The sequence below is a fragment of the Elaeis guineensis genome, chromosome 12, assembly GCF_000442705.2.
Source record: "Elaeis guineensis isolate ETL-2024a chromosome 12, EG11, whole genome shotgun sequence".
Taxonomy (NCBI): Eukaryota; Viridiplantae; Streptophyta; class Magnoliopsida; order Arecales; family Arecaceae; genus Elaeis; species Elaeis guineensis.
The window spans coordinates 11,428,370-11,448,433 of NC_026004.2; the positions used below are offsets into that span (position 1 = coordinate 11,428,370).

At 43.3% G+C, this 20,064-nt stretch overlaps 1 protein-coding gene across 1 annotated transcript; it reads left to right on the forward strand.

Annotated features, from left to right (window-relative positions):
* Nucleotides 1-15,076: 15,076 nt before the first annotated feature.
* LOC105055219 (uncharacterized) lies at nucleotides 15,077-15,856 on the forward strand. Its single transcript, XM_010936982.3, has one exon. The coding sequence runs from the start codon at nucleotides 15,147-15,149 to the stop codon at nucleotides 15,699-15,701; it is 555 nt and encodes a 184-aa protein (XP_010935284.1). The 5' UTR covers nucleotides 15,077-15,146; the 3' UTR covers nucleotides 15,702-15,856.
* The last annotated feature ends 4,208 nt before the right edge of the window (nucleotides 15,857-20,064 follow it).

The following is a 20,064-nucleotide window of genomic DNA, read 5'->3' on the forward strand; positions in this document are numbered from 1 at the left end:
AATGATAGATTTCATATCTCTTTTTATAAGAGAGAAGATAAAATAAATACCATCATCGAGGTACTATTTATTTTACCATCTTGGATTATTATGCGGAGGTAATCTAAAAATATCATTTTTTTGATGAAAATATCTTTTTTTTATATTAATATATTATAAAAGATTTTGTTATAGTGCTCTAAAAAATATTTTAGTCTTTTTACTTTTTATTTTTTTCTGATCGTCGAATTAAATATGGACCATTTAGATTTCAACTGGATGAGAGGTCTATGTGCATGACTGGTGTGGTAAATATTTCAAAGATTAAGATGATTTCATACTATTTTTTTTTTCAAAAAGTCTTCTCTGTGCTATCGAAGGTGGAGGACGAAGGGGGTTGTGAGGGGTGTGGTGGTGCGGAAGGGGGGGTTGGTATGGAGAAGGCTGCAGGCGGGAGAGAGGGATGGAGGGGGAGGATGGTGGCACAGAGAAGCCATGGGCCGCGGGTTAGAGCGGTGGCATGGAGAAGTCATGGGCCGTCAAAGGAGCTGGGAGGGGTGGTGGTGGTGGTGGAGGTGGAGAATCTACTAGGGAGTAGTGGGGGCACCGTGGGAGAGGGAGGGGGATATGGTGGCAGAGCCGCACAAGCGGGGGAGCATCGATTGGTGGCAGATTCGCGAGGGGGGTGGCACGAGTGCCAGAGAGGAGGAAGGGAAGATTGCTGGGGAGGGGAGTGGCGGTGCGGTGCGGGAATGGGATGGTGGAAGAAGGAAGGAAATAAAATATCTAAAATATCTTTTATAATAAAATATTATAAAAGAGCACTATAGCAAAATCTTATTATAAATATTTATATATTTATTAATACTATTTGTTGGTGCAGAATTTCATCGATGCCGGAGAAGCTGGAGTCGAGGGGATCACGGCCGTCTCCGGAACCTGCAAGGAAAGTCTAAACCAGAGTTGGGGGTGCTCCGGCAAGATCCTCCGACGCTCAAGTCAGTATTCTGCTTTAACAGAAATGGAGCACTCGGAAAGAATTTTAGCAGAATTTTGAGATAGTGCTTAGAGCTTAAGAGCTTTTTGAGAGCTTGAGAAAGCTTTTGAAAAACCTACCGAAACTGTTGCCTTACCCCGTTTTATAGTAGAATACGATATGGTCCCGCCATTAATGGTGCAGATAACTGGGGAGTTGTCAAATCATCGGAGGCTGTCAAATCGACGTAGATTGTCAGGTCATCAGAACTAACCCATGTCCTTGGCAGGACAATACCCCAGGGCGGTTGCGCAGCATGTCCTTGACAGGACAACAGTCCATAGCGGTTATACGGTGTTTGGATGGGCTGGCCGACTATATATTGGTATTCGGCTGTCGGGATATCGGGGTGATGACTCGAAAACACCGTCGGCAGATTTGGTGCCTTGTGGAAGTCGGACGTCCGCTGCCACCCCCGACAGTGAGTCGGTGATATGGGTTCGGCCGTTCGGTCGGTTGGAAACAATATTGATCTGTTTGACCGACATACCTTCGGTCGGATATTGTCAGCAGTCATTGTCAGAGTCGTCTGTCTGTCCAGTGGGTAGAGTCGGGCATCGGTCGGACCGATCCGAGGATAAGTCGGCGTAAGGGGGTCAGTCGATATATCCCAACAAGGACCATGCAATGGCTTCCTTCTGACAATGTAGTTTGTTACAGAGAGTAGAGTGGTGTCCGTTGTCGTGACTTATCGTGGAGTTCGGATCGGACGGCTGAAGCTCGGTTGGGACGTTTGGTGAAGCGGAATAGCTCTCTGTCTCAGTGATCTAAGAGAAGCTCGGATGTTTCTGAGGTTGCTGACGGGTTAACTGTTGTTGGGTGCCTTAGGCATTTATGCTGCAGACAGAAGTTAAGTGCTATAGAAGCCCGATCAAAAACTTTCTGTTGGAGAAATTCGGCTGGAGTCTGATTGCAAGAGAGGTCCGTCTGAAATTTATCTGATGTAGAGGCTTGTCTGAAGACTATCTGCTGGAGAGATCCGGTTGCATGAGGAATCCAGCAGAAGGTCGACCGATAGTGAAATTCGAAAGACGCTATAGAAGGTTGATTGATAGAAGAGTCTGGAAGGCGTTGTGGAAGTTCGTCCGCTGGAGGAGTCTGGAGGTCGACCGCTAGAGGAGTCCGAAGGAAATTCGTCCGTTGGAGGGGTCTGGTTGGCACTGTTGAAGTTCGGTTGGCACTGTTGAAGGTTGATGGCTGGAGAGGTACGGAAGATACCGGAGACAGTCAGTCACTGTAGAAATCTGACTGCTGGAGCCCGTCCGTTGTAGAAGTTCGTCTGGAATCCAATTCTGTTGTAGAAGTTCGGACGGAGTCTGGTTCTTGTAGGAGTCCGGAAGGAGGCCGCTTACTGTAGAAGCTCGGATGGAGACCGATTGTCGTGGAAGCTCGGATGGAGACCGCTTATTGTAGAAGCTCGGATGGAGATCGATTGTCGTGGAAGCCTGGATGGAGACCGCTTATTGTAGAAGCTCGGATGGAGATCGGTTGCCATGGAAGCCCGAATGAAGACCGCTTATTGTAGAAGCTCGGATGGAGACCGGTTGCCGTGGAAGCCTGGATGGAGACCGCTTATTGTAGAAGCTCGGATGGAGACCGGTTACCATGGAAGCCCGAATGGAGACCGCTTATTGTAGAAGCTCGGATGGAGTTCGCTTACTGTAGAAGTCCGGATGAAATTCGGAAGCCGGTCGACCACTGTAGAAACTTGGATGGAGTCTGGTTACTGTAGAAGTCCTGCTGCTGGAGAAGCCCGGACATTGACGAAGCCCGAAAGAAGCTCAGAGTAAAGTCGATCGTGACAAGAGAAAATCTAGAAGAGATTCGGAGAGTAGTGGATCACTGTAGAAAATCGGCTGATAGTGAAACCCAGAGAGCATTTAGAGCAGTCCGATAGACGACTGAAGGAGCTCATTATTGGAGAAGTCCGGATGGTACTGTGGAAGCTCGGACGGTCGGAGGAGTTCAGAAAGATGCCGCACAAGGTCAGACGCCGGAAGAGTCCTGGGAGGGTTGGCCTCTTACGAACTTCGGCTGGGGTTATTTTATACCCAACACTAGCCCCCCTACTTTCGAGTTCGGATTTTGAATGAAGGAAGTACAGAGAAATTTTCACAGCCGAAGTTGCCCCCTTGATTTTCATACTCGATTGTTTCCAGATATTTTGGCGTTTGGCGTGCCGGTGCTGGAGTTTTTTCAAATCGAGGTGATCCGAAAAGATTTTTTTGAAATTTTTGCTAGAGTATCGCCCCAAGTACGGCACAATAATGATTCTGTCAGTCGTCAGCCATCTGCCATGACGAGTAGACACGCGGCGGTCATAGATCGATCAAAGGAGATCTGCAATCATTATTGCGCCGGACTCTGAGGTCTATTTAAACCCATCCTCCTCCTTCAGAGGTTTCACTTTGTCTAAGATTTTTCTTCGGTCCCCTCTTCTTCCTCGAGAGCTTCATCCTCCTCCAGCATCCCTCTCGATCTTAGGCGCCCTTCAGGTCGACCTCCATCGCCTTCGCTGCCCTCCTGCACCCCTCGGACCAGCCTAGGTTAGTTTCGGAACCCTTCTTTTTCTTGCTGTTCTTCTATTTTTCCTCCTCTGTATTCTGTCCGTTCGGTTTCTCCGTGAGTGCCTTGTTTCCTGTTTTTCTCAATTTTTTTAGAATTTTTTGGGGTTTTCATGTAATTCAAAATGTCCTCCAACACTTCCTCCTCTAGTAGTTCTAGAAGCTCGTCAGCTCCAGCCCCCCAAAATCCTAGTACTGTAGATGAACCCGCAGTTAAGATCGGACCTCGTCCGGTCTTTGTACTAGACACCATTCCCAGCTCTTTGACCTCTTACGAACTCTCGCTGATTAGGATTCAGTACGGGATTCCTTCGGAGTATGAGCTTGAGCTTCCCAGGCCAACTGACCGGGCTAGCTCCCCTCCCCCCTAGCCACTTTTGCTTATACTAAGAAGCCTTCTGCGCCGGGCTTCGACTTCCACTTTCACCTTTTGTTGTTGCTCTTTTTCGCTTTTTAAACATTTTTCTAGTTTCTGTAGCGTCGAACTCCTTTAGGTTTTTGATAGGATTTCTTTCCCTCTGTCATTTAGCTGAAGTTCGGCCAACTCTTTCCTTGTTTAAAAATTTTTATATCTTTAAGCGTCACCCCTCGACAAAGGACTGGTGGTACTTCTCTCTCCAGTTCGGTAGAAAGAGGTTGCTGAAAGGTGCCCCCTCTTCTATCCACAACTGGAAGGAGAGGTACTTCTACGTTCGATGCCCGACCCTGAGGCTGGGGTTGCCCCCTGGGGCTCCCTGAGGGACTCTATCCGTCGGACTTCTAGTCTGGGGAAGGACGACCTTGAAGCCTCTAATAAACTTAAGACTTATCCAGCTCCTCTCCTCTCCGACCTTCTGAAGGAGTAATTTTTATTCAATGTCGGCTTGAGCCCTCTCAACCCTGGCAGTATTTTTTTCTTTCTCAAGTCATTCATTATTTTTTTTTCTCTTATTCTATTTTTAAGCTGTGCCGATCTTTTTTCATTGCAGATATGGATGCAGACGTAGCTCGGATACTAGCCAAGGGTCTCAAGGCCCATAAGAGGAAAGGCGCCGCAACTTCTGGGTCGGTGAAGAAGGTGAGGGTAGAGGAGACAAGCTCGACCGTGCTTGCCCAAGTGGCCATTACCATTGATGCCCCCTCCGACGTCAAGCTCGCAGTCCCCCGAGCTTCTTCAAGAAGCCCTCCGATCGAGGTTCCCGCTTTCGAGTCTCATCCCGAGGAGGCACCGGGGGCCGAAAGAAAGAAAAGGAAGAAGACGGTGGTCCGCAAGATCAGCAGCAGCAGGGCTGCCATTGAAAGGTCCAATGGCTCTGAAGAGGATTCGGGAGAGAATCTCTTCAACAATAGAAATTTAATAAAAAGGTTGGTCAACAGGTGCGTTTTACCCGAGATCATCCACAGGATCGGCATGGACGATCCTGAATAGCGGATTTGGGACTCTCTGAGGTCCTTTCTTGAGGTAGGCCGATTTACTTTTTCCTTCCTTTCGCTTCTTCACTTAGTTTATTCCTTAGCTTTCATATTGACTTCCTGACCGCTCTTGCAGATTGGACACCAACTTATCGCCAACATCGAGGCGATGAACAATGCAAAGAAGGAAGCAGTCCAGGCAGAGGAAGGTCGTCAGGCTGAGGCTGCCCGTCTTAAGGAGAAGGTTGTCGAGGTCACGAGTCTCTAAGAGGTGCTTCAGAAGGAGGAACAAACTTCGACGGATCTGAAGGCTGCTTTGGAGGAGGAAAGAAGGAAGACAGAGGTCGAGGTCTCCAAGCTGAAGGAGCAGATCCCGACCCTAGTCTCGAAGGCAAGGGCTCAAGAAGTGGATGAGTTCAAGACCTCTGAGATGAGAGATCTGAATATCAAGTTCGGCCAGGCCGCCTTTATCAAGGGCTTCAAGCTTTGCCAGGAGAAGGTGGTCGAAAAATTTTTTGAACTCGACCTCAGCTTCTTGGATAAAGCGTCCGATGATGAAGCCGGACCTTTCAAAACTGTTGCCGGTCTCCCTCCAGCCGGAACCTCTTCGACTGCTGTAGCTGCCGTGACCGACCTTTCGGGGGTGCCGAGCTCCTCCACTTCTGCTTCAGAGGTCTGAAACCTCTAATTTTATACTTTTTTCTTTGTTACAACTCTTTTTTTTTGTACTTAAGAATTGTTCAATCAATGAAATCGAATTCCTCTTTATAGAGAGCTTCTTTTTTTTCTTCTACTTCCTTTTTCTCTCTTTTTTTTTATAATGATTTGCATTGTGACGCTCTTGTTTTTCGATAACAGTGCCCTACCGAAGCTCTTCCCCTACCGTAGGAGATTTCTTTGAAGTCTATGGTCCGGAATCTAAGAAAGAAAGTTCGTCATCTAACGAAAAAATCAAAGAAGATGGACGACGAACTTCACAGGCTGAGGAAGAGCTATTCGAAAACCACCGTGGAGGTTACTCGCCTTCGGAACCTCCACAAAAAGGACTTCATGGACTACAACCGGAAGAAGGCCAACTTTGTGAAGAAGCTTGAGGAACTCCAGAAACGCGCTAACGATCGATCTTGAACTCAGGCCTCCAAGATCAGTTTCCTCGAGGTCGAGTTGGCGGCCGCATGACAGAAGATCGGTCAATTGGAAGGGAGCTCGTCCTGGCTTACAACTCAGGCCAACCACGATTGAGACTGGTCGAAGAAATTCTCCGACCTCCAGAAGTAGCTACAGGATGTCGAGATGAATTACAACACTTGTCGAGTCGGCTGGTGCGGACAAATAGACAACTATAGAATGAGGCTCAAGATGGCGATCGACGAGGTTGCTCGCCTTCAGAAGCAGTTGTCCGAAAGAGCCCAGGCTGTTTCGGTTCAAGGCTCCGACGAGCTCCGATCCTTGAGGAGGACCATGGAAGAACTGTCCATAGCTCTTGGGAAGGAGAAGGCCGAACTGCAGCGGCTGAAAGTTCAGCTGATCTATGAGCAGTAGGCGGTCAAGGATGCAGAAGCGAAATCCGAAGTTCTGAGGAAGAGGCTTCGGAAATCGGAGGGCGAAAGCCGGCGGTTTCACCAAATGTATCGAGAGATGCTGCTAAGAAAGAAGGAACTGGAAGAAGAAATTGAGAACTTAAAACAATCTCTGATAACGGCTGGAACCGAGAGTTCGAAGTCAGAAGAAGCCGAGCTTCCTTAGAGCTTGTTTTACCTTTTGTTTCATGTATTCTTTTTCTTTTCTTGTTGTTGTTGTTTTTTTTTAGCCTTCAAAGGCTTTTGTAATGCTCTCTTTACTAATGAAATGAAAAGAAATTTTTTCATTATCTTGTCTATTCTTGCTCTGAGTTGTCGTTTACCGAGCTTCTCTTGTCTCTTGTCTTATTTGATGTCGACGTTGTTTGAAGGTTTCTGATCATCGCCGCATTGATTCACCCTTTTCGTTCATGACCGATGGTCTCTTCATTCGAATTTGACGCTTTCTCCCGATGTTCGAGCTTGGAGCCCGAACTTCTCGTTATTTTGAGGAAGTCTATTTTCTCTTGCTAGTGTTGGGTTCTCCCTTAGAGACTGAGGATTTTTGACAAGAGTTTTTTTCTTCGTTAAGATGAGATCCCTTGTATCTTAGATGTAGTTTGTTTTTTCCTTTATCTCTGACATAGCTCGTCGCTTTCTTTTTTTCTCTAATTCTATTTTTTTTTATGTTTGGGCGAGGGTTTTCTCTCTGCTCCTAATGGGATTGTAAGGGTGTAGAGGAACCGTTGAGGAGGCTTTTCCCCACATCCGGTCTTAAACGATCAGGTCTTCGTTTGTGTCAGGACGAGATTTTCCTCCTATTTCCGACACAGTCAATTTTAGCTCATGTTAGGATGAGATTTTTCTCCTGTTCCTAACATGACTGTGGGAGTGCATAAGGGCCGTTGCGAGGGCCTCTCCCTCCATCCGGTCTCTTAATAATCAGATCTTCGACTTTGCTCATGTTAGGACGAGGTTCTCCTCCCGTTCCTAACATGGCTGTGGGGGCGCATAAGGGCCGTTGCGAGGGCCTCTCCCCCCATCCGGTCTCTTAATAATCGGACCTTCAACTTTGCTCATGTTAGGATGAGGTTCTCCTCCTGTTCTTAACATGACTGTGGGGGCGCATAAGGGCCGTTGCGAGGGTCTCTCGTCCCATCCGATCTCTTAATAATCGGATCTTCGACTTTGCTCATGTTAGGATGAGGTTCTCCTCCTGTTCCTAACATGGCTGTGGGGGCGCATAAGGACCATTACGAGGGCCTCTCCCTCCATCCGATCTCTTAATAATCGGGCCTTCGACTTTGCTCATGTTAGAACGAGGTTCTCCTCCTGTTCCTAACATAGCTGTGGGGGTACATAAGGGCCGTTGCGAGGGTCTCTCCCCCCATCCGATCTTTTAATAACCGAACTTTCGACTTTGCTCATGTTAGGACGAGGTTCTCCTCCTGTTCCTAACATGACTGTGGGGGCGCATAAGGGCCATTGCGAGGGCCTCTCCCTCCATTCGATCTCTTAATAACCGAGCCTTCGACTTTGCTCATGTTAGGATAAGGTTCTCCTCCTATTCCTAATATGGTTGTGGGGGCGCATAAGGACCGTTGCGAGGGCCTCTCCCTCCATCCGATCTCTTAATAATCGGGCCTTCGACTTTGCTCATGTTAGGATGAGGTTCTCCTCCTATTCCTAATATGGCTGTGGGGGCGCATAAGGGCCGTTGCGAGTGCCTCTCTCCCCATCCGATCTCTTAATAACTGGATCTTCGATTTTGCTCATGTTAGGACGAGGTTCTCCTCCTGTTCCTAACATGGCTGTGGGGGCGCATAAGGGCCATTGCGAGGGCCTCTCCCTCCATCCGGTCTCTTAATAATCGGACCTTCGACTTTGCTCATGTTAGGACGAGATTCTCCTCCTGTCCTAACATGACAGTGGGGGCGCATAAGGACCGTTGCGAGGGTCTCTCTCTCCATCCGGTCTCTTAATAATCGGGCCTTCGACTTTGCTCATGTTAGGATGAGATTCTCCTCCTGTTCCTAATATGGCTATGGGGGTGCATAAGGGCCGTTGCGAGGGCCTCTCCCCCCATCCAGTCTCTTAATAATCGGACCTTCGACTTTGCTCATGTTAGGATGAGGTTCTCCTCCTGTTTCTAACATGGCTGTAGGGGTGCATAAGGGCCGTTGCGAGGGCTTCTCCCCCTATCCGGTCTCTTAATAATCGGATCTTCATTTTTGCTCATGTTAGGACGAGGTTCTCCTCCTGTTCCTAACATGGCTGTGGAGGCGCATAAGGACCATTGCGAGGGTCTCTCCTCTCATCCGGTCTCTTAATAATCGAGCCTTCAACTTTGCTCATGTTAGGACGAGGTTCTCCTCCTGTTCCTAACATGGCTATGGGGGCGCATAAGGGCCGTTGCGAGGGCCTCTCCCCCCATCCGGTCTCTTGATAACCGGGTCTTCATTTGTGTCAGATCTTAATGAAAGCATCATCCCGAGGTGTGTGCACATCTTCTCCAGCTTTGGCAGCTGCTCCCTGATCTCCATCAATACTTGAGTTTTTGGAGTATTGAGAGGGGCGTAGCTGTGAAATCTTCCTGGGGGAGAGCTCCACTGAACTCTGTGGTCCGAACTTCTCTGCCTACGAGCTCGAAGGGAGGAGGGAGTTCGGACATGCTTGTGTCCGGGGGAAGTTCGAGAATGCGGTCGAGCTTCACTCGGCCTTTTTTCGACTGTGGGCTTGCCGGAGTCATCCACCTGCCGCTCCTTCGCGGCCTCCTCATCCTTCAGCTTGAAGGCTTTCTCTGCTCGGGCATATCCTTCGGCCCGAGCTAGTAAATCAGCGAAGTCCCTGGGATACTTCTTTTTCAGAGAAAACAGAAGGTCATTCTTTTGAAGATCACTCTTCAGGGCGGCCATTGCAACTGATTGGTCCAAGTTCCGAACCTCCAATGCGGCGGCATTAAAATGGTTGACATAAGTTTGGATGGATTCTCCCTCCTTTTGCTTAATGTTGATAAGGGACTCCAAACATCTCCGGGGACGCCGGCTGCTGATGAAATGAGCCACAAACTGATGGCTCATTTGATCAAAGGAGAAGATAGTGGCCGGCTTCAGTGCCGAGTACCAATTTCTTGCTGCTCCCTTCAAGGTAGATGGGAAAGCTCAGCACAGGATGGTGTCTGGCGCGCCATGGAGCAGCATCATTGTCCGAAAGGCCTCCAGGTGGTCAACCGGATTCGAGGTCCCGTCGTAGCTCTTAAATTGAGGGAGCTTGAAGTTTGACGGGATCGGTTTCTGCATAATCTTTGAGATCTGGCCATGGAGGCTGTGGATCGCCTGGTGGATGCCTTTCATGGAGGCATCAGGTTGGGATCTGGCTGGAGAAGAAGAAGAAGATGTCGAAGAAGATGACCAGAGACAGTCCCATTGAGTACTCCTTTAAGAACAAGGGTCCTGCGAAGACATGCCCTTCCTCTAGCACCAATTCTGTTGGTGCAGAATTTCGTCGATGTCAGAGAAGCTGGAGTCGAGGGGATCACGGCTGCCACTGGAACCTACAAGGAAAGTCTAAACCGGAGTTGGGGGTGCTCCGGCAAGATCCTCCGACGCTCAAGTCAGTACTTTGCTTCAACAGAAATGGAGCACTCGGATGGAATTTTAGCAGAGTTTTGAGATAGTGCTTAGAGCTTAAGAGCTTTTTGAGAGCTTGAGAAAGCTTGAGAGAGCGTGAGAAAGCTTTTAAAAAACTTACTGAAACTGTTGCCTTACCCCGTTTTATAGTAGAATACAGTATGGTCCCGCCATTAATGGTGCAGACAATTGGAGAGTTATCAAATCGCTGGGGGCTGTCAAATCGGCGTGGGTTGTCAGGTCATCAGAACTAACCCATGTCCTTGGCAGGACAATGCCCCAGGGCGGTCGTGTAGCATGTCCTTGACAGGACAACAACCCATAGCGGTTGTACGATATTTGGATGGACTGACCGACTATATGTCGGTATTCGGCTGCCGAGACGTCGGGTGATGATTCGAAAACACCATCGGCAAATCTGGTGCCTTGTGGAAGTTGGACGTCGACTGCCACCCCCGACAGTGAGTCGGTGATATGGGTTCGGCCATTTGGCCGGTTAAAAATAGTATTAGTCTGTTTGGCCGGCATACTTTCGGTCGAATATTGTCGGTAGTCATTGTCAGAGTCATCTGTCTGTCCAGTGGGTAAAGTCGGACGTCGGTCGGACCGGTCCGAGGATAAGTCGGCGTAAGGGGGTCAGTCGATATATCCCAACAAGGACCATGCAATGGCTTCCTTCTGACAATGTAGTTTGTTACAGAGAGTGGAGTGGTGTCCGTTGTCACGACTTGCCGGAGAGTTCGGGCCGGACGGCTGAAGCTCGATTGGGACGTCTGGTGAAGCAGAATAGCTCTCTGTCTCAGCGATCTAAGAGAAGCTCGGATGTTTTCGAGATTGCTGACGGGTTAACTATTGTTGGGTGCCTTAGGCGTTGATGCTACAAACGGAAGTCATCTGTTGTAGAAGCCCGACCGAAAATTTTCTGTTGGAAAAATCCGATTGGAGTCCAATTGCAAGAGAGGTCCGTCTGGAATGTCTGATGTAGAGGCTTGTCTGAAGACTGTCCGTTGGAGAGGTCCGGTTGCATGAGGAATCCGGCAGAAAGTCAACCGATAGCGAAATTCGGAAGGCACTATAGAAGGTTGACCGATAGAAGAGTCCGGAAGGCGTTATGGAAGTTCGTCAACTGGAGGAGTCTGGAGGTCGACCGCTGGAGGGGTCCGGAGGAAATTCGTCCGTTGGAGGGGTCTGGTTGGCACTGTTGAAGTCCGATTGGCGCTGTTGAAGGTTGATGGCTGGAGAGGTACGGAAGACACCAGAGACAGTCGGTCACTGTAGAAATCCGACTGCTGGAGCCCGTCCATTGTAGAAGTTCGTTTGGAATCCAATTTTGCTGTAGAAATTCGGACGGAGTCCGATTCTTGTAAGAGTCCGAAAGGAGGCCGCTTACTGTAGAAGCTCGGATGGAGATCGGTTGCCGTGAAAGCCCAGATGGAGACCGCTTATTGTAGAAGCTCGGATGGAGATCGGTTACCGTGGAAGCCCGAATGGAGACCGCTTATTGTAGAAGCTTAGATGGAGTTCGCTTACTGTAGAAGTTCGGGTGAAATTCGAAAGGCGGTCGACCACTGTAGAAACTGGAATGGAGTCTGGTTACTGTAGAAGTCCTGCTGCTGGAGAAGTCCGGACATTGACGAAGCCCAAAAGAAGTTCAGAGTAAAGTCGATCGTGACAGGAGGAAATCTGGAAGAGATTCGGAGAATAGTCGATCACTGTAGAAAATCGACTGATAGAGAAGCCCAGAGAGCATTTGGAGCAGTCCGATAGACGACTGAAGGAGCTCATTATTGGAGAAATCCAGATGGTACTGTGGAAGCTCAGACGATCGGGGGAGTTCAGAAAGACGCTGCACAAGATCGAACGTCGGAAGAGTACTGAGAGGGTTGGCCTCTTACGAACTTCGGCTGGAGTTATTTTATACCCAACACTATTAATAAATAATATATTTATAAATAAATATTAATCATTAATAAATAATATATAAATATTATTAATTATCAATAAATCTAGCATAGGACTTATTAATAATTAATATTTTTATTTATATACTAAAATATATTAAAATTTATTATAATAAGAAATATATATTTTAATATATTATAACTAATTTTAAAATATTTATTAATTTATGTAAATATTTAAATATTCAAAATACTCAATATTGATAGTATTTATGTAAGTGGGCCATCAATGGCTAACCTATAGTCTAGGTAAAAAATTATTATTATTTAAATTATTTATTTAAAAATATTATTAAAAATTTAGTAATATTCACATATAAAATTATCTTAGACCAAATATCATAATCATTTTCCATGCTATCTTCTAGAATAACTTTTCCAACAACCAAATATGGTAAAATTTGACTTTTCTCGTAATTATTTTTTCAGATAAATGATTCATAAAAATTATTGTGTTGTAGAAAGGAGGGCATCATTAGTCCTATATTGGTTGTGAGTTAAGGGAGACTCTGACTTATATAGAAAAAGACTATTTTTTTCACGTGAGATGTCTTTTGAAGGACAAACTATGAGGCTCATGGGTCAGAGCGGATAATACCTCATGTGTCGAGCCATGAATCTTTGATCGCAATAGTGATATCTCAGATAGGAGACCACCCCTGTAACTATGGGGCTTCTCTTGTCCACGTACCAGTCTATGATAAAAATGAGGAGGATACCTTCTGTCTGTACACAGACTCTTCTTTGACTGGAGAGCTATGTTGTGGTGTAAAAAGGAGGACATCATTAGTCCCACATTGGTTGTAAGTCAAAAAAGACTCTAACTTATATAGGAAGGGACCATTCTTTCCATATGAGGTATCTTTTGAAGAATAAAACTGTGAGGTCCATGAGTCAGAATAAACAATACCTTATATGCTAAGACATAAGCCCGTACTATAATAGAAATTATCAAATTATCCCATAATCTATCGTATCCAACCAAACAAACCCTAAAAACGGTAGCTGTCAGTGTTGATAACCAATCCCCATCTGGATTTTTCCTACTTTGAGAAGGATTTATTATATTGATAACTGACAGGTATCATATACTGCAGCAAGAATGGAGAAATTTTGAAGCCCGGCCGACGCATACCGCGATTATGATGCTTGGGGCCACCTACAACTTTCAAGACCATAGTCGTGTAAAACAGGCAATGACAGAAAAAGGACCTAAAATCTGTCCTTTCCCCAGATCCCCCAAAAGTCTCTCCAATGCAAAACCTAGAAATAAGATGCTTTGGAAGAGATTCCCTCACCTCCTAGAGAGAGAGAGAGAGAGAGAGAGAGAGAGTGCCTGGCTCCTACAACCAACCTTGGAGCAAAAGATAACACCGTTTGGAGAGAGTGCCTGGCTCCTACAAGGCTACAACCAATCTTGGAGCAGCAGATAACACAGTTGAACCCAAGTTGATATCTACAACCAAAGCCGGTACTCTCTTCTCAACATTGCATGAGCAACGTAAACCCTTTACTGCATGTAAATCCTAAGCAGACATCTGTGCATAGGCGGGATCACATCCTCAAGTGGCCCCCAAAACAAACATTGTGGACCCACTCTTTTTTTTTTTCCCCGCAATGGAGTAGGCCATTGGACCCGATCCATTTAATAATGTTCCAAAAATAGTGCATATCCCAACTGCCCAATTGACCCATAAATACCAGCATGAAAAAGATTTTGTGCATCGCATGCGGTGCAATAAATTTGAGATGGATTGTACCACCTAATTATCTAGCATACTTAACGATAGAATATACATTTAATGCCATCTAATTTTTTCTTCCTTTAATTTTTTATGATAAAAATATCTTTTTCTCTATACAATAAAAAAAAATATATTATTACTTCCTAATATCTTGTATGACTTTTCATGAATATATATATATGACTTTCTATATATTTATGATATACTAAATAATATATATAACTTCTTGATGTTTTGTATAACTTTCTATGAATATATATGGCATCTCGAATAATATATATGATATTCTGTGAATATATATGACTTCCTATGAGTATATATGACATCCCCGAACAATATATATGACTTTATGTGAATATATATGACGTCCTAAACAACATATGTGGCTTCTTAACGTCTTATATGATTTTTTGTGAATATATATGACGTTAAGAAGTCATATATATATTATTCAGGACGTTATATATATTCACAGGAAGTCATATATCTTGTTCAGGATATTATATATATTCACAAGAAGTCACATATATTGTTCGGAATGTCATATATATTCACAGAAAGTCATATACATTATTCGGAATATCATATATATTCACAGAAAGTCATATATATATAAGGCATTAGAAAGCTATATATATTCTTTATGACGTTACATATATTCACAAGAAGTCATATATATTGTTCAAGATATTATATATATTCATAGAAAGTCATATAAAGTATTAAGAAATAATAGATGTTGTTTAAGACGTCATATATATTCATAGGATGTCATATATATTATTTGAGATGTCATATATACTCACAAGAAGTCATATAAGATATTAGAAAGCTATATATATTATTCAAGATGTCATATATATTCATAAGAAGCCATACAATATATCAGGAAGTCAAATATATTATTTAGGATGTCATAAATATACAAAAAATCATATATATGGTTCAAAATACCATATATATCCATGAAAATTCATACAAAGTGTTAAAAAGGAACAATATTATTCCTTCTTTGTTGTATGAAGAAAAAGGTATTTTCGTCACTCAAAATTAAAAAAAAAATGAATAATATTTAATATCCATCCCATCTAAATATGCTATGTACATCAATATTATTAAACGGTGTGCTACTATTATATCCGATGCAGTGCACAAAAAATTACTCCTACCAACATAGTTTGTCTAACCACAACCAGAGCTCAGAAAGATCTATAATAACCTCATGGCCAACCCTCCAGCTCCCAAGTGTAACCAGAGCTCAGAAAGATCTATAGCAACCTCATGGCCAACTCTCTACATGTCACCCTATTCCTCCTGCTATCTCTTCTGGCTGCTCACAAAGCCTTGGCTTCTTCCCACAACCATGGCCTACATCTAAGGTCCCTCGAATTCTCTCTCTTCCAACATGAAACTACCAACAAGACTGGCTTCGTCATTGTGGAGGGCGTGACTGGCCCCGGTATCACCCGAACAACCACCCCTTTTGGCACCATATTTGTCTACCTGAACAACTTGACGACAACCATTAGTGCATCCTCCCGCTTGGTGGGCATTGCAGAAGGGGTTTCCATAACATCGAGCTTTGATGGCTTTCGCAGTATATCAGTGGCCCATATCACCCTAGAGATCCATGGCTATCGAGGGACGGTCTCCGTCGTCGGAGTTGTGCATAACACCAAGCCTGCTGTCCTCCCGGTTGTCGGCGGTACGGGGGATTTCTTGTTCGTTCAGGGGTACGTGAAGTCGACGCTGGTGGACTTGGAGGCCCTGAATGTTATGTACAAGATCGACTTCCATCTCTACTGGCCTCCATATGCCACCAATAGTCCCAACTAGTTGCAACTGGCGCCTGAGCTGCAGCAATAACCACCCCAACATGGTTGTATCTTAAATTTTTTATCTTATGTTGCTTTAGATGTAGGGGTGAGGTACTTAATATAAAGTCATGTTTGTGTGGTCATGATGGTATGAGTCGAAGTCACTTTGTCTTATTTTCATGAATCAAGTCTGTAATATTCTGGCCACATCTCATCCGTTGAATTGAAAAAAAAGAGGCCAAGTATTATCTGGTCAAAAGCAATGGAAGTTTTTTTTTTTTTTTTTTTTTTTTTTTTTTTTTTGGGAAAGGGAGGCAAAAACCACCTGGCCTTTGTTATAAATGAAGAGGGACTCACGGAGGGAAGGTTATTGAGCTGGATCCGGTACGTAATTTATTGTGGTCAAAAGACTCCAGAGCTTATACGGCAGAGGGCTCATCTCAGTAAAAAATATTATCCGTTTTGACCGTATACATACCATAGCTTATAAGCTTACGATTTTTGAACCGTAATTGGTATGTTTGTGGTTATCAGACGTCACGATTTTGCTTTCTGAACTTTGACTTAAAAGATTTTGAGAAGAGAAGATTTTTTATCTCATATAAAATAGGGCACATCTTATTCATAACTGATATAGGATTAAATTTTTTACAACAGTAATTCTCCTAGTTAGAAAGATTATCTTATTAGAAAATTTTTTTTTAGCACCATTTACTGTGAATGGATGGAGGGTTCATCCCTTGATGGTATGGGCGTAGTCAGATTGTGGCATGGTCAGGATAGAATCATTAAGATCCACGGTGGCATGGCTGTGGTTACTGCCCCTAGCAGTCACAGCCTCATCATTCAACAATCACTTCACACCACATTTTGGTTTCCAGTGGAACCTGACATGGTGAGCTTTTCCATCGTTATTGATAAGAGTGCAAGTGTTCACACCAAAACCTTCCATATGCCCTGTAGTCCAAAGGAATACCAACATATTCTACCGAAAAAAAAAAAGAATACCAACATCATCAAAGAGAAAATGACAACAATCATAATACTGAATTTGATCATGTGAAAAAAACAATTATTTTTATTAACTTTTTGGTGGTTCGGAAGCAAGATTTCTTCTACTTCGGGAACACTTTGGGATGAACACCCATCCGAACAAGTAGGGTCAATAGTTCAGCATTTAGGCCGTAACATTTAGCAAAAAAGAAATCTTTAACCCAACAAGTGCTCTCCGAACCAAGCTAGATAGTCTTCTATCACTAGGCTCACCAACCAACCTGGACTTTGATTCTTTCTTATTATTCTTACCGGATATAAAAACCATAAAGATTGTTTCCAGCCATGAGTTCCCATATGACATAAGTGCTCTTGGGTGGGGTGGGCTATCATTCGCTAGGTCTTTGAGTGTCCGTCGTACCATGTGGTTGGTGCACTAGGCTGATCGAGACTCTACTTTTAGGATCTGGCACCTGCGCTCGACTCGGTCTGCCAGTGGAATTTTGGCTCTACGTCCGGGGGATTGCACCACTCGCTTGATAGAAGTATTGAGTTGAACTTACAATACAAAAAATTGTCGTTGATATCTTTTCATGAACAGGTGGTGGGCATTGAATGTCAAGGTAGTGGGTAGTTGGTGGTGGATGGAGAAGTCATTGTCCTATTTGAGCGAAGACATGACAACACCAAGTCTCCTAAAGTAAAAGAGTAAATAGAGGGAAAAAAAAAAAAAAAAAAGAAAGAGAGAAGCTTAACTCAGGCAATTAGTATAAAACGTCCCGCCTTTTTCAAGATAGACGGTGCATGGCGGGTGGAGAGCTATTGTCCTATTTAAGTGAAGATAAGAGAACACCATACGTCTCCTAATTGGAGTGCCTCGTAATAAAAGATACAACTCAGGTATTGGTGGCTTGGCATTAAAAAAAAAGAAAAAAAAGAGAAACTTAATTCAGGCAATTAGTATAAAATGTTCCATCTTTATCAAGGAGACGTGGATGGTGGGTGGGGAGCTATTGTCTATTTGGGTGAAGATAAGACAAGACTATGTCTACAAATTAGAGTGTTGAAAGATACAACTCGGTATAAAATGAGGCGGAGATGCAACACTATGCCCCCTTTGCAAACCCAAAGAGGTGAAACCACACCGTATCTACCACCAAGCATGTAGCCCTTTGTTTAGTATGAAAGATGAATGGAAGGAAGGAGGGATGGAGGAGGAAGAATGGATGAGAAAGAAGATAGATGGAAAATAGAGAAGAAAGGATGGACGAAAGAGAGGATGAATACATCTTTCATCCATCATTTCATATATTTGGTGAAACATGAAAGGATGGATAGAAACAATTTACGCTTCTATTTAGTATAAAAGAAATGAAAAAAAGGATGGATGATATTTATATAACATTTTTACTAGACGATCCTTTAATAATATTACTATTATCAACTTATAATACTTATTTATACCAAAAAAGTAAACGATATATAATTTTATAATCATTATAATCTATAATTATATAAATATTTAATTTAATAAAAAAATTTATAAATTAAATAAATAAATAATTAATTATTTAATTTAAAATAGTTAATTAAAAATAGTAAATAAAAATAGAGAAATAAAAGAAAAATTTTAATTATTTAATTATAATTATCAAAATTATGTATTAAAATTAAAATAATTAGTAATAAAATTTAATATTATATAAAAATATATAGAAATAATATGAATAAAAAAGTGAAGAAATATTATATTTGTCAAAAAATTAATGAGGGGTAATTTTATCAATATAAAAATCCATCCATTAATACTCATCCATCCTTCCTTGTATCCTCTCAATTTGGGAGAATGCAAATTGATGGGTCAGATGGATGAACAATCTTTTTTTTTTTTTTTTGATCCATTCTTTTTGTAATTTTTTGAACTAAATAGTTGACGAAGACCATCCATTTTTTCAATCTCATTCATCTATTTTCTCATCATTCCAACCAAACATAGGAGAAAATCAAAGGAGCATTTTTTAACTACTTCAAATAACTCCTTGGCAGTAAAGAAAATCCAGACATTGAAACGGATTAATCGGAAATCACTGTACACCAACAAGCCATCAGACTTGACAGACTTGGAACAGCCTTTCTCAGAGCAAGGAATCCAAAAGCAATCTTTGACTTACCGAGAAATAAATCCTCAATGGTTTTCCAGCAAACTGCTACAAAAGGTATTGGAATATTCTAAAGCCTGACTTGACTAGATTATTTGAGGCTATTTACGCAAAAACTACCGATATTTCAAGGCTTAACCACTCCTACATAGTGCTTATTCCAAAGAAGAAAGAAAACCTGTGTGCTCGAGGCTTGAAGATAGCACTCCAAGCCAGCCAACCAATACAAGCCATGTTCTAGCATCTGAGGCGTGAAGAAGCATTCTAGAGGCAAAAGATCTCTTCTTTCAAAGTAAATCAATTGAAGTGGGGAAGGGAAAAAACACATCCCTCTGGCACGACATCTGGTTAGGTGATCCACCATTGAAGGAAGTTCACCCAACTCTCTCCCAAATGCTGGGAATATCTCATGTATAAGTCGCAAACTTCATCAACAATCTCCCCACGTTAGAGGTAAAATTAAGCAGTAGAGGTAGAGAAGAGCTTGACAATCTTATGGCAAGACCGAACAACCTCACACAAGGAAGATGATGACAAAATTGAATGGAAGTGGCACGGCTTCAAAATATTTACAGCAAGAAACGGCTATCTATTTTTCATCAATGGTGGTGTAACATCACCACTCAGCAACTTATGGAAACTGCCTCTGCCCAAAAAAAAAAAAAAAAAAGGGTCAAACTCCTCTGGTTAGCAATCAAAAACAAGCTCCTCATTGTCGAAAATTTGAAAAAAAGGAACTGAAAATCACCTGCTGCGTGTACACTGTGCGGAAACAGAGAGCAATCAGCAAACCATATCTTCCTTTCATGCCCCTTCTCTCAAAGGGTACGGCAAGAGCTCGAAGCAAAAACAGGTTGGCAGATTGTGTTCAACCCCTTAACAGATTTACAGACAGCTTGGGTAACAAAAATAACAAATCGAGAAAGAAGGGTGACTCTAAGATGCCTCCTAGCAGTAGTGAATTGGTGCTTATGGCGAGAATGGAACAACAGAATATTCTGATTCGTTGCAACTTCCTCGTCGCCGGTAATAGAACATGTTGTTTTTTACTTGGATTTTTAATAGAAACAAATCCAGCTACGGAAGAAGGACATGAGAAGGAAAAAGAGTCTCAACTTCAAAATGTTCATGGAAGTGTTGATTAAGCCACTTCTGTTCCAACTCCATCAAACAATTTGACATCATTATAGAATTTTATATTGATTGCTCATTGATGGCTGAGAAGTGATA